The sequence below is a fragment of the Nanorana parkeri genome, unplaced genomic scaffold (assembly GCF_000935625.1).
Source record: "Nanorana parkeri isolate BGI_ZX_2015 unplaced genomic scaffold, ASM93562v1 scaffold107, whole genome shotgun sequence".
In the NCBI taxonomy this organism is placed as follows: Eukaryota; Metazoa; Chordata; class Amphibia; order Anura; family Dicroglossidae; genus Nanorana; species Nanorana parkeri.
In genome coordinates this window covers 1,252,644-1,266,769 of record NW_017306375.1, presented here as the reverse complement: position 1 = coordinate 1,266,769, position 14,126 = coordinate 1,252,644, and the positions used below count along the sequence as shown (strand labels likewise).

The following is a 14,126-nucleotide window of genomic DNA, read 5'->3' as shown; positions in this document are numbered from 1 at the left end:
CAAACTGATATAGTCATGATCCTCTATTAAGGACTAAGAGTTACATTTTAGTTTATTAATAAAAAAAATTATATAAACTCACATTGCAAAATCTTTCACACTCACATTGCAAATTCCCACAAGCATTCAGCTTTGAAAAATCAGCACTTTAAGGAGATAGTATGTAGCAGAGCAGGGCAAAGTCCAGCTATTTACAATAAACAGAGTCTGCAACAAATGAAGCTTGCTTAGTTGGCATGTTTATTATATGAAGTCTTCTGTGTATTCTGGTAAAGATGACAACATTGCAAAAAATCAATATTATTTTACTTAACTCTTAACTGCAAGCAAGTATACGATACGTTTCTGCTCACACATTTATATACAGCAGTTTGCTGAATGCTTGCGAAATCACAGTAAAATGAGACATGGAAAGCGCTATTCAAGTAGTCATGGTCTTGGAAGGGGAGGGGGGGTGTAGGGGATTGGTAGTAGTGTACCTCCTCTTTTTCAGGATTCACAGTAGTATTAGCTTATATGTGGGTGATTGGCCAATTATGGCCTGCGGTTTGCCTGCACAGCTACTCTGATTAGGTAGTTAGAGGGTACATAGCCCCTCTGTCCGCTCACTTCCACCAGGCTCCATTCAGGGCGTCCTTCTTTGTCATGTGGCTCCAGAACTTTCACAGGGTCTCCAGCCATAATGCTGACCTCATAATTACTACGAGCCGTGAATGGGTATCCGGCAACAATCTGAAAGGGAAGAAATTGCCATTATTATATTACATAATTTACATATGTATTGACACCGGAAATAGACATTTCATTTCTGATTGGATATCAGTGAAATACTAACCGTATCCCTTTTCATTGTGAACAGTTGGCATTATTTTTATGCATGTGCTATAAATATACCTCTAAAATTTTTTATGGAAGCATTTCCAGAAGATTAGTGGGGGTTTTAGCTAACACATGCTGTGCTTTGTCAGAGAAGTAAACACATGCTGTTACTGAAAATGTATAAAAAGAAGCCTATCCAAAAGTGTAAAGCTTGTTTTACAAAGTCTTTAACAATTAGGGATGAGCTTTGTACTCGTGTTCGACCCAAACCCAGCCTGTTTGCAGTACAGCGAACCACTAAACAAACTAACCATATCTGGCCATTTCACCCACCTTGAGTTCCTTGCTGGTGAATGTAAACAAAGCAGCCTGGGATCTCAGGTGATGTCATTGTTCCAATATGGCCATGAACATATTGATCAGTGATGTCACCCAGGCCCTCTTGTTTACATTCCAGTAGCTCCAGAAATTCTATAATTTTGTGGTGGTAGTGCAGTGGAGCAACATCATCGTGGCGGTAGGGAAACCATGTTGGGTGGCGGAATTTACATCGCTGGACAATATGACTGATGATCGATTTAAATCAGGGGATATAGTTTTCATTTTTTTCGTGTGGTGGGGGAATGTTATTTTTAATTAAAGGACTTTGTCATGGAGTGGGATTCTTTATTTACTATTACTACTGTACTCATTACCCTGGGTAGTGGGTGTATATCTGGGGGTTCTATTTTCCTAAAGGGGCTTCTAGACCCCTATAGGTCCCTCTTCACACCCCCCACATTCAGTCCCCAAGAGGATGAGGGGGTTTGGGGAGGGGGACAGCAAGTACTTTTCTGATGTTGACAGGCATGTGGCCTGGTATGGTACAGAAAGGAGGGAGGGGAGGTATACACTTGCTGCCCTACCTTTCCTAGCCACCAAGGCTGCCTAGATAAAGGTTTGGTTTAAATTTTGGACTGAACCCACTCTGCCCCCCCCCCTTTTTTTCTAGTTTCAATGGTGCTTATTATTTTTCAACAAAACATTACATAATATGTATAACGTAAGTTATTAGGACATTTGCATCCCTACCCTAGCAAACCTCCACCCGACATAGCAAATTTGAATCAGAAATCATGGCCAAAGAGAGCCAAAGGATCAGCCAAAGCTACGGCTGTATACTTTGGCTCCATAGTGAATAACCCCCTATGTATTATCTCCCTTTTTTGGTCTAGGAGTATAGCTTACATAGGGACCTTTGTGGCTATCACTCCTATCCCTTTCACCCTGCGGGTTGTGGTTCGGTCCTCTGGGACATTCTCCTGAGCCTGGCTTACATCGGTCCAGTCGTGTATACACAGATTGCTTTTTGAGTCGGTAGTGGTGGTTGTGGTGCAGTGGGTTGCTGGGTATAGTTCAGAAAGGGGGTGAACGCTCCCTGCCCCCCCTTTTCTGGCTACCCAGGCTACATGCCTGGATAAGGGACTGGTTTTAAATTTAGGGGAACCCCATACTGCCCCCTTTTTTAAAATGTCACTTTTAAAGCACTGCATCGTACTATGACATAACTTCTCATGCAGTTTTGAAGTATAATTCCACTTTTGCAGTCAAATTTTAGAAAACCCCACAATATATTTTTTAGGTGTTTCTATTCACACAGCACACCTAAAAATAATTTGTAAGAATTTTTAGATACTGTATTTCTTGATGAAGGCCTTTCTGCAGATTCCAAGCTACTCTGAGCAGTTTAAAAGTAAAACTATAGTGTCAGACTGAGGGTCAGACTGAGCTTTTTTTTATTAACATACAATGCCTGGAAGGCTTTAACACTTTGTTAGGACAGACAGTGTTTAAAGTCCATTTCCACCTTTGTAAGTGATTAGCATCCATTGTTAACTATTAACAAAACTGTATCTTATTTGTGCATTACTCAGCTGTAGATCCTCAAATCATCTCTAAAATTCATGCTGACACTGTCCTACCATTTACATGGTGGCTACTTTTGTTCTCCATAGTCTCTGTGTGTGTTGTAAAGTAGCCACCGCTCTAAACTCGCTCCTGTGATGGACTACAATCTCAATTCAAATTAACTAACTAAACATGAGATTGTAGTCTATCACGATAGCAAGCTTGGAGTGGTGGCTACTTTACAACAAACACAGGGACCATGGGGAACAAAGGTAGTCACCCTCCAAAAGTAAGGACACTGTCAGCACCAATTCAGAGATGATTTGAGGATCTACAGCTGAGTGATACCCAAATAAGATACATTTTTGTTAATAGTTAAAGTACTTGAATGCAATTTAATGATTTATTTCCTGGGTTTAATGCTATGTAAATAGGAACATATAACAAATATAAAGTAGATGTTATTCCAGTTTGGCTGCAAAAGTGGAACTACACTTTAAGGCATCCCCAATTAATTTATTTAAAAGATTTGTGTATTCTCAACAAGCCTGTTAAGTCTCATGAATAGACCCTCTCCCCACTGACCTCCCATGGCAGTGACCAGCTATCCATGCCATTTTTTTTAATGATAACCTACAAATTAACCTAGAAAAGCCAGAATAAAATAACGATTCAACTCCCATAAACTTCAATAAGGTTTGGCCCTATGTTCAGGGTTTGCAGACCTCCCAATGAACTTTGCCCAGTTTATTCATCCCTATTAACAATAAGCAGTTGTTACTTTGAAAAGTAAAAAAATAAGCAATTGCTATATGTAGCAACGATCCTTCTCACTTTAAGGCCCCTTTCACATGGGCGCCTTTAGTTCTGATCAGGAGGAGATCCATACATGGATCCCACGCTGATCTGAGCAGTTCGGAATAAATGTAACCAGACCCATGTTGGTCTATGGGGATTCAGATTATCCCTGATCCGGCATAAACAGGTCTGATGAAACAGACCTTTGTTCCGTTTGTTATATTGGACTTTCGGGGGGTAATCGGATGTAACTGGATGCCTGTCTGTTTAGATCCGGCTGCCCATAGAATAACATTGGACTTCTGCTTAGATCTGCCTGAAAAACTGACAGGCAGAACTGATCGGAATGCCGTGTGAAAGGGTTCTAATACATATTTATTAAGTATGTAGTGTGAAGAATATTTTCCCTCTTTCTGCCATCTGTACTTTGTAATTCCCAAGGGTTTGCAGGTTCTGTCCATTCTCATTGGTCACCACAGACAACACAAGTACAAAACAAGATAGCCTAAAGCAAACATTGTCATACTGTCAACTTCTGTGTGCAACACGTTTCTGACACTTGAATCCAAAATATGTTTTCTCCTAAGTGGCCAGTACAGCAGTGACTGTGCTTTATCTGCATTAAGGTCAACTTTATAGAAAACAGTCCGTGTGTGGTTCCTGCTAACCTGAATTACATGCTGGCTTCTTCTTATTACTCAAGTGGCAACATATCTCCACCATAATTACCAATTCTGCCCCAAAGCTAGAGAGACAATAAAGACAAATAATGGTATCAATCTTTTCAAGACATATGAAGCTGCAACACTTATATCCAAGCAATGTGAACAGCAAATAGCTGATGAATTTAAAGCAAAACTCCAGGCAAACAGCCAAATATAGTTTATACGTTTAAATGCATACACCTTTACTGTTTTACCTACCAAAAGATTTCCAGTCCTGTTCAGTCAGTCTACCACACTGCACAGTGAGGCAGGTGACACACTTATTTCTGCAATTTAGTATTCTATGTTCTACCTCCTGCCTACTTATGCCACAATGAAAAAGCATCATCACCTCTGTCCAGTTACTAGAGAAATGGTCCAAAGGTAGAAAAGTAAAACATGGAAACTAAAGCAGCAAGTAGAATACTTAGGCAGCTTGTATGTATTTGAGTCTTGCATTTAGCTATTTGTCTGCAGTGACGTAATTAACATATGCGTAAGGCTATAGCCGGAGGTTCGCGTGCTTTCCGTATTATCGAGAAACATGCGCTAGTGTGCACGCAACATATCAGTGCTGAACGGTCTTTCAGCTTGTGCTCCTATGTTCCTTCTAGTTTGAGTGCCTGTTGCCTTGACCCGGATTGCTTTGGCTTCGACTGATTGCTGCCAGCCCTTGACCTCTGCTTGTTCCTGGATTCTGCCTCTGCCTGCTCCTTTTGTACCGTGCTGACCGTGTGGCTTTGACCCCTGGCTTGTTTGACTTTGCTCCAGTTTCTGCTGCCACCACGCTGATCCCTCAGCTGTCTACAAGCTCTGTCTACCCTTCCCAGGGAACCTGTTGCTGGACTCTGCCGGGCACTGGGCCTGAACACCTTGGCACCCGCGCTCCTCTGTGTCTGCTCGCTCCCTGTCCCCACTTCCAGGGGTGTGAGACAAGAGCCACAAGGGAGGCCTCCTCATCTAAATCAGTCCTCTACCAGGTACGTGATGATATGTAGACTCATTTAATAAGACACTGCAGGGAGCATTGGTAATAGTGCAGTAGCCCAAACTGTCCAATCCGATTTCACATTACTGTAGTTAAAGTGTATCTAAAGCAAAAGTGTTTATATTAGTTTCAGTTGTCTGGGGAAAGATTGAGACTCCTGTCAGGTGTTTCTCCCATTGGAGCATCCCTTACTAAGATTTCTTAACTTCCTGTCTGGCAAAAGACTATCTTCAGGGCTGGAAGTGAGGGGAAATCTCTCTAGCAGCAAGATTAGAAGACAAATGCTAGAACATGTCAGTTTTTATTGTTGTCTGTTTCACTGTTACAGATTTTCCCTCACTTCCTCTTCTTGTCTCCAGAACAGATCTGAAATTCTCTAATGGAGCCCCCGAGAGCATAAAACCAGACAGGGGTTCTAACAGTTCCCTAATCTATACAAAACACTAAAAAAAGTTTTGGGTATAGACACACTTTAATTTATTTGAGGTAATTTACGTGCACCTTGGGAATGATCACTGCTACGTGTTAGTGCACTGTGTACACCATAACTGGTATTTGTGCTGCTTTAGTAAATACGTCTAAAATATTTGTTGTTTTGCGAGTAGGTAACATGCATCTCCCAGTCTTCACCTAAAGCATTGGAAACATCTTTTGGTCACATTACTGGAAGATAAAAGCAAGCTGACTTTGCATGACTCAGCTTCTCTATAACTTATATAGAATGTACATTATGTTCTTTGCATTAAAATGTATTGTTCAAAGATAGTAACTGAAGACACATTCCTTATCTGTACTTGTAAGAGAATACATATCAACACCCAATTAAATCTAATAAAAAATGTATCTCTGTATGTACATAGGCATAGTGAATTACATGGTTAGCCCAGTCTTTTGACAACGATGGACAGGAGATACCTGCACATTCTAAAAAAAGGACCCAAGCACCAGGACCTGTTAAGATAATTGCTCAGCAGTGACAGTGGTACAATTGCAGCACTATGATAATGTCCTCCACTCTGTATTAGAGGAAAGGATCATGTCTTCTTGTTGGGAGATCTTCAAAAGGTTGCAAATTCTCCTTGCATGATAATAACCACTTCCAACTGCCTGAGGTACTCATTATCACCTTTGGAAAACAGAAGCAGCCTGATAGGCGGAAACAGTACTTAAACCTGGCGACTCAATTGTAATTATTGAGCTGTCAATGGCCAACCTGAATGTCCAGATTATTCAGAGGACAATGCCTGCAATTCTACAAGTGAAGTATCCATGTTCTGAGGCAAATAGTAAGTTTAATTAGCAGCCAGGTTATATTATCACTCAAGGATACTGCCATTGTAATCTTCTTGTGTCTGCCCCTTGCTGAGGGTCCCATGTTTCACTCCATGCACATTACACCTTAGCACAGTGCATATATTAAAACCTAACACACTGCTTCTCCAGGATCTCAGTTACTGACAGGTCTATTTACTAAAAGGTGAAGAGTTTGGTGAAGACAGGAGAAGTGAACAATCTAAGACAAAATAGCTGATTTGGAAAAATTCTCCAATTCAGCTCACTTTCCAGTTCAGCAATGTTGTTCTAGATTGTTTACTTCTTCCTTCTCCAGCTCTTCACCCTTTAGTGAATAGCTCTGTCAGTGTAATTATAGTCCAATCTGTAAATGCAGCTAACACATGGAATGGATTGACAATGATAACAGTACATGTGATATATTGATTCATTTTAATATAGCACTGTAGGGGACCTTCAGGGACTATACCATTTCTTTCCAGCACAGTCCTTCACAGCCTGTAGAAGCATCCCAATTAATTGTGGATTGGAAGAAAAAAATCTGAGCCACTAGAAATTACAGATCATTTTCTACAGCCTGTGGAATCTTTACTATGAGAGAGGATAGTGCTCTCTCTAACATCTGAAAAAATGAATCAAGCATAGAATTTATGTGAAAAGTAGTACTGATGGCAACAGAGATATACAGGCAGGGCTATCCTTATCTTGAGGCAGCCTGAGTTGGTTGCCTCAAGGGGGCATCTCATTGGGTCACTTTCCTTTCCTTCCAGCACCTCTGTCCAGTTAGTAGAGAAATGGTCCACAAGTAGAAAAAATTATTAGGAGGCAATAAAACTAAAACAGAAAGTAGTATATTACTTTGGCAGCTTGCATGTATTTAAATCTTGTTTTTAGCTATTTGTCTGAAGTGACATAATTAACATGTGTAGGCTCATTTAATTAGGCATTGCAGGGAGCAATAGTGCAGTACTCCGAAACATCTAATATGATTTCATATCACTATTATTAAAATGTATCTAAAACAAAAGCATTGATATTAGTTTTAGTGTGTGGAAAGACTTCTGTCAGGTGTTGCTGCCATAAGAAGATCCGTTAGTAAGATTTCTTTACTTCCTGTCTGGCAAAAGGTTGTCCCCAGAACAGGAGGTGCGGGGAAATCTCTCTAGCAGCAAGATAAGAAGGAAATGCTAGAACATCTGCCAGCTTTTTATTGTTGTCTGTTTCCCTGTAACAGATTTTTTCCTCACTTCCTGTTGTTGTCCCCAGAACAGAATATGATTGGAAATTCTCTAATGGAGCTCCAGAGAGCATTAAAACCTGACTGGGTCTTGTCCATTGGCATTCCCTACGGGTCCCTTCAGTGGATGAGTGGTTTAAGAGATTTAACAAAGTCCAGGATATGGAAAAATTCATTTACATCTCCCGTGACAAACTGGCCAAATTTACAACCACGTGTGTTGGATACAGTGCAAGACAACTGATGAATGTACTGCTTATGTTGATATTATGTTGATACTGTGACTCAGAGAGGGATGTAGTTGGGCCTTAGCGCCCTGACCATAGGCATAGGAATTCTAGAGTATGCTGAAGTGGTCAGTGTACTTGGGATAAAATTCGTGCTTCGGATCCCCCCTGTTAGGAGGAGAGAGGGGGGTCTTATACCATGAAGGGAATTTAGTGGGAACGCTTGTCTCACCTTTCCACTCCCTTTATTTTTCTTTCTCTTCTTTTCCTCCCTCCCCTTTTTCTCTCTACTTTTCCATTTTTCTCTTTCCAAGCTTACAAGCGATCTCAGTCCTTTGTATGTCTGTACTTTGTATGTTCTAGTTGGGTGATATTTTCTCATGTACTGTAGTAGGCAACTTTCCCGGACATAAAGATCTCAGGAGATGTGTTTGTACGTAAATATATACTAATTGGGTAGCGGTATTATGTCCGTATTATCCTCTGTTCCCCCCTAGTGTTGGGACACTGCCCCCTACTAGTATTTCACTTCACATCACTTCTTCAATGTTGTGTAGCATTACTGGTTATTGCCTATATGTCACTTCATACCGGTGTTTATATTGGTTTCTGTTTCTGTTATATATTCTTGTTCCCTTTGTTATTCTGATAACATAGAGCCTGGGCCACTGTTTCCTCTATGTTATTGTTCTTTATTGTCTTGGTATAAAGATTTAAAATATCAATAAACTGCTCTTTGTGCTGCTTTAGTAAATAAGTCTAAAATATTTGTTGTTTTGCTAGTAGGCGACATGAATCTCACAGTCTTTAGCTGAAGCATTGAAAACATATTTTGGTCACATTACTGGATGATATAACCAAGCTGACTGCATGACTCAGCTTCTCTAAAACTTGTATAGAATGTACATTATGTTCTTTGCATCAAAATGTATTGTTCAAAGATAGCAGCTGGAAGACACATTTCTTATCTGTACTTGTAAGAGAAATAGTTTTTTAAACATATGTTAGGACTTGCCCTGTATAGGAAAGAAAATGGAAAAAAAAGACATTTTAAAAATGAAATAATGTCAAACCTTTGTTGGCTTTGCTTCGCTTTTGGGCCACAGCAGTACATTTGCTAATCTACTCCTGTGACCCAAAGTCAGAATATAGAGGGCTACTGTTCACTATATCTTAACAGGGCAGAGCCGCGCTGCAGCCAGGAAGGCTCTCCACAATGTTGTTGGGATCCAACCGGCTGCCTAATTGACATCTGGCTCTGCCTATCTGGAGCCAGAACCAGCTGTGCCTGCCCCCTCCCCTGTCTGTCCCTCCAATGAGTGCTGAAAAACAGAGAGAGAAGGGGGAATCCCTGCGGAGAGTGGTGACTGTGATTTGTGATCGCTTAGCTTTTGATATATGGAGCCGGTGTGTGACAGATGCAGTGTCCCACACCAGCCCAAAACAATTGGGAAGAGTATATTTTTCTCTACCAATACTTCTCTTTTAAAGAAGAACGCCAGGATTTTGTTTATAAAACCTTGCAGTGTCAATTTTTTTCAAATTTTTTTTCAAATTTTTCAAATATTTTATTTTTATTAATTTTTTTATAAACTTTTTAATTGTTCTTTGCATCAAAATGTATTGTTCAAAGATAGCAGCTGGAAGACACATTTCTTATCTGTACTTGTAAGAGAAATAGTTTTTTAAACATATGTTAGGACTTGCCCTGTATAGGAAAGAAAATGGAAAAAAAAGACATTTTAAAAATGTCAAACCTTTGTTGGCTTTGCTTCGCTTTTGGGCCACAGCAGTACATTTGCTAATCTACTCCTGTGACCCAAAGTCAGAATATAGAGGGCTACTGTTCACTATATCTTAACAGGGCAGAGCCGCGCTGCAGCCAGGAAGGCTCTCCACAATGTTGTTGGGATCCAACCGGCTGCCTAATTGACATCTGGCTCTGCCTATCTGGAGCCAGAACCAGCTGTGCCTGCCCCCTCCCCTGTCTGTCCCTCCAATGAGTGCTGAAAAACAGAGAGAGAAGGGGGAATCCCTGCGGAGAGTGGTGACTGTGATTTGTGATCGCTTAGCTTTTGATATATGGAGCCGGTGTGTGACAGATGCAGTGTCCCACACCAGCCCAAAACAATTGGGAAGAGTATATTTTTCTCTACCAATACTTCTCTTTTAAAGAAGAACGCCAGGATTTTGTTTATAAAACCTTGCAGTGTCAATTTTTTTCAAATTTTTTTTCAAATTTTTCAAATATTTTATTTTTATTAATTTTTTTATAAACTTTTTAATTTTTATTTATTAATTCATTTTTTATTACATATTTTTATTTTTTACTTTACTCTTTGGGGTTTTCGGGGAAATATTAGTGGTCTAAACAGACCCCTGATATTTCCCTTTTGAAATAGAAAAAGAGATTGAGGACACAGAGTCCTCAATCTCTTTTTCTGTGTCCCCTGTTATCAATGAACAGGAATCCTCTACGAGTGTTCCTGTTCATTGATAACATGAGGACATGGTATGTTTACTATAACCACAACTATGAATGAACAGGAGGTGATGCAGATCACTCCCATTCATTCATAATTGAGGATATAGTACACATACCATGTCCTCAATTATCTACAAACACTCATCGATCTCTGATCGCTGAGTGTTTGTACCTTGCTCTCCTCTCTGACAGCTGTCACAGGAGGCTGAGCGAGCGATGTAGGGAGGAGAGCTCAGACTCCTGTGACAGCGCAGCCTGTCTCCGGCCCCACACCGCACTGCTGGACTGTGATAGGAGGCTGAGCGGTGTGGGAGGAGACACCGACCCCTCACAGTGCTCTTGTCCCGCAGCACTCAGCTATCACAGTTTCTCTCCTCCCCGCTGGGACACAGAGCAGCGGCCAGCAGGGAGGAAATCGGCAGGAAAATTGCACTTTTTGCATTCTGCCAAAAGTGCAATTTGTTCGGCCGATGTGTTTCGGCAGCCGATATATCGGTGCATCCCTAGAAAAAAGATGTACTCACCCAAAGCTTTGAGCTGGCTTCTTTTATGACCGGTTCCTGGAATTTCTCTCTCCCCTCCTCTGCAGTGGTCTAAGATCCAGTAAATCATCACTTCTATACACTGTGCATAAATATGAGGATGCTGTGGAACATTCCGATGTTGAGGAGGAGAAAGGCTGGAGGAAACACCGTGACAGCTGGCCGGCTCTGAGGTTCGGGTGAGTATAATTTTTCCTGGAACGCACTGGAGCGCATGTAAAAAAATCCACACAAATGCACTAGAACGCAATGCACTGCACCCAAATGTCCATTTTAAGCGAACAAAAAAAAAAAACAGAGCACGGCAAAAATGAACACTGCACTGCATTTGCAGATCTGCTCCAGATCTGGTCCGGACATAGCGGGAACATAGACTAGAATGGCTAATCTGGCATCCTACATCCACTCTACTATGCATCTGGCCTCTAAACCTCTAAAAGCAAGCCTGCCCAGTCATCAGTGGATGGCTGGCACAGTCAGCTTATTTTCTGATACTTGCTGTCTTTCTAATAATCAGGAAAATGAGTCACATATCTTAAATACTAACACGCTGCTTCTCCTGGATCTCAGTTACTAAGGGTAATTATAAACCAAGCTGTAAATGCTGTAAACACATTGAATGGAATGACAATGATAACAGTACATGTAATATATTAATTAATTTTAATATCGCACGGTAGGGGACCTTCAGGGGCTATAACAGTTCTTTCCAGAACAGCCCCCCACACAGCCTGTAGAGAGCTTACCAATCAATAGTGAATTGGGAGAAAAAAATATTTGCTGAGGGTCTGAGCCTCTAGAAATGACAGATCTTTTTCTAAAGTCCGGGTAATCTTTACTACGAGACATGATAGAGCTCTCTCTTGCATCTGGAAAAAAATTATACAAGCATAGAAATGATGTGCAAAGTAGTACTGGTGGCAACAGAGATATACAGGCAGGGCTATCCCTATAATGAGGCAGCCTGATGCTGTGCCTTAGTTGGCATCTCTTTGCACCTGCCACCCACTGTCATCCCACTCAGCTCCTGGCAACCAGTGAAGTCAGCTGGGGGGATGCCAGACAGAGGTACCATCAACATCACCCTCGCTCCGCTGCAGTATCATGCACCAACCTGCCGCCCCCAACTACACCCCCACACTGGTCGCCTCAGTGGGCGAAAAATGTATAGATGCCCCTGTAAAAAGGGAACTACATTTGTGCACACAGGTGAACCCTCTACAGGTCTGATCAAAGCTAAACAACATTAAAAGATAATCTGATTTACAATTAGGCCAAACTGTCTCCAATTTGAATAGAGTAGGTCAGGGATCAATCCATTGCAGGGGCAATGCTGTCTGAGATTCTGATTATCCTCTAATTTTTACTATGACACTGCAATTTCTCTAACTAGGTTTAGGATATTCTGTTTCAACAATTAAAGCTAAAATGTAGCCCCTCACTCTCTCAGTCCGAGTGCTGCTGTACAGGAGCAACAAAAGTGGGGTATACACGGTTAGAACTTTGAATGAATGAAATAGATTTTTGTTCGCCTTTCAGATTGTTGATGGGGTCAAACCAATGATCGATTTCAATCAGTGATGAAAAAATTTGAAGGAACATGTTGTAAAATTTTTCTCCTGGACAGAGATGCTGATGAAGCATCGGCATCGCTGTCCAGGAACTAGAGAAATGGTCCACAAGTAGAAAAGTAGGACTAGGAAGTAATAAAACTAAAACAGGAAGTAGTATACTTTGGCAGTTTTGGGTATAGACACATTTTAATTTAGCTGAGGTCATTTATGTGTTTGCTGTAGATACGTGCACCTTGGGAATGATCAATGCTACATGTTAGTGCACTGTGTACACCATAATTACTCGTTGTGCTGCTTTAGTAAATATGTCTAAAAATATTTGTTGTTTTGCAAGTTGGTCACATTACTGGGTGATATAACCAAGCTGACTTTGCATGACTCAGCTTCTCTATAACTTATATAAAATGTACATTATGTTCTTTACATTTAAATGTATTGTTCAAAGATAGTAACTAGAAAATAAATGCCGTACCTGTTCTTGTAAGATAAATAAGTAAGAGGTTTTGGGGCTTTTTCACACCAGCAGCCATGCTCAACCGCATGCATGTGCCCGGACAGTGCCGATGTATTCGATCGAGCCGCATTGCACTGTTTCTTCGTTTTTTTGTTAGGACTTTATTAAAATGTCCCAAGTTCAATGGGCTCACAGTGGTGAAATATGGTTGTACTGCATGACATATTTTCTTTTAGGTGCACCCCCCACCCCCTCCCCCCCGGGACGCAGTGGTGTGAACTATAACAACCCATGTTAAGAGAAATAGCCTTGTCTTGCATTCGGGCAGCGCTGGAAAGAATTGCCAGCGCAGCCTGAACGCAGATGGTGTGAATGAGCCGTAAAGTAAGCATATGCTAGGATTTACATTGAATAGGAAATAAAATGGAAAAATAAAAACAAAAATGTGTTTATTTTAAAAGGAAAGTAAGTCCAGACCTTTTTTTGGCTTTGCTTCTCTTTTGGGTCACAGGAGTACACACACTAATCTACTCCTGAGACCCAAAGTCAGCATATAGGACGCTACTGTCCACAATGTGCTGCAGCCGGGAAGGATCCTAACAGTATTGTTGGGATCCATCCAGCTGCCTAATTGACAGATGGCTCTGACTCTCTAGAGCCAGAGCCAGCTGTACCCACCCCATCCCCTGTCTGTCCCTCCAATGAGGGCTGGAGGAACAGAGAGGGGAAGGGGGAATCCCTGCGGGGAGTGGTGACTGCAGTTCATGATAGCTCAGCTCTTGGTATATGAAGCCGGCACGTGACAGTATATTTTACTCTCCTAATACTTATCCTTTAACTTCGGAAACAAATCATTTCAAATCATTTCTCTCTCTTCCAGTTTTGGTTTCAATGTCAACGCCTTTTATCTTTTTACAAACCATTCTGATATTTCATACAGACTTCACATAACTGGAGCTACACAATTAGCTACACAAAGTTAGAAGGCAGAGGGCAGCTGGATGCACAAGCAAGACTTGAACTCCCTCAGACATTTGTGCTGTTCACTTGTGGTCCTAAAGTAAAAACAGTACTGATCAGATAAGGTGTTCTAATCTGATTTCTGATTCCCCCCCCCC

The 14,126-nt window shown here is 41.1% G+C and overlaps 1 protein-coding gene across 1 annotated transcript in view; it reads right to left on the bottom strand.

Moving 5' to 3' along the window:
• Positions 1-494: 494 nt before the first annotated feature.
• Positions 495-14,126, bottom strand: part of ARHGEF37 (Rho guanine nucleotide exchange factor 37) — a 55,932-nt gene continuing 42,300 nt past the window's right edge. The window contains exon 13 of the mRNA XM_018553042.1: positions 495-744. Coding sequence (XP_018408544.1) covers positions 535-744 — 210 coding nt within the window. The 3' untranslated portion in view covers positions 495-534. The remainder of the gene's footprint in view (positions 745-14,126) is intronic.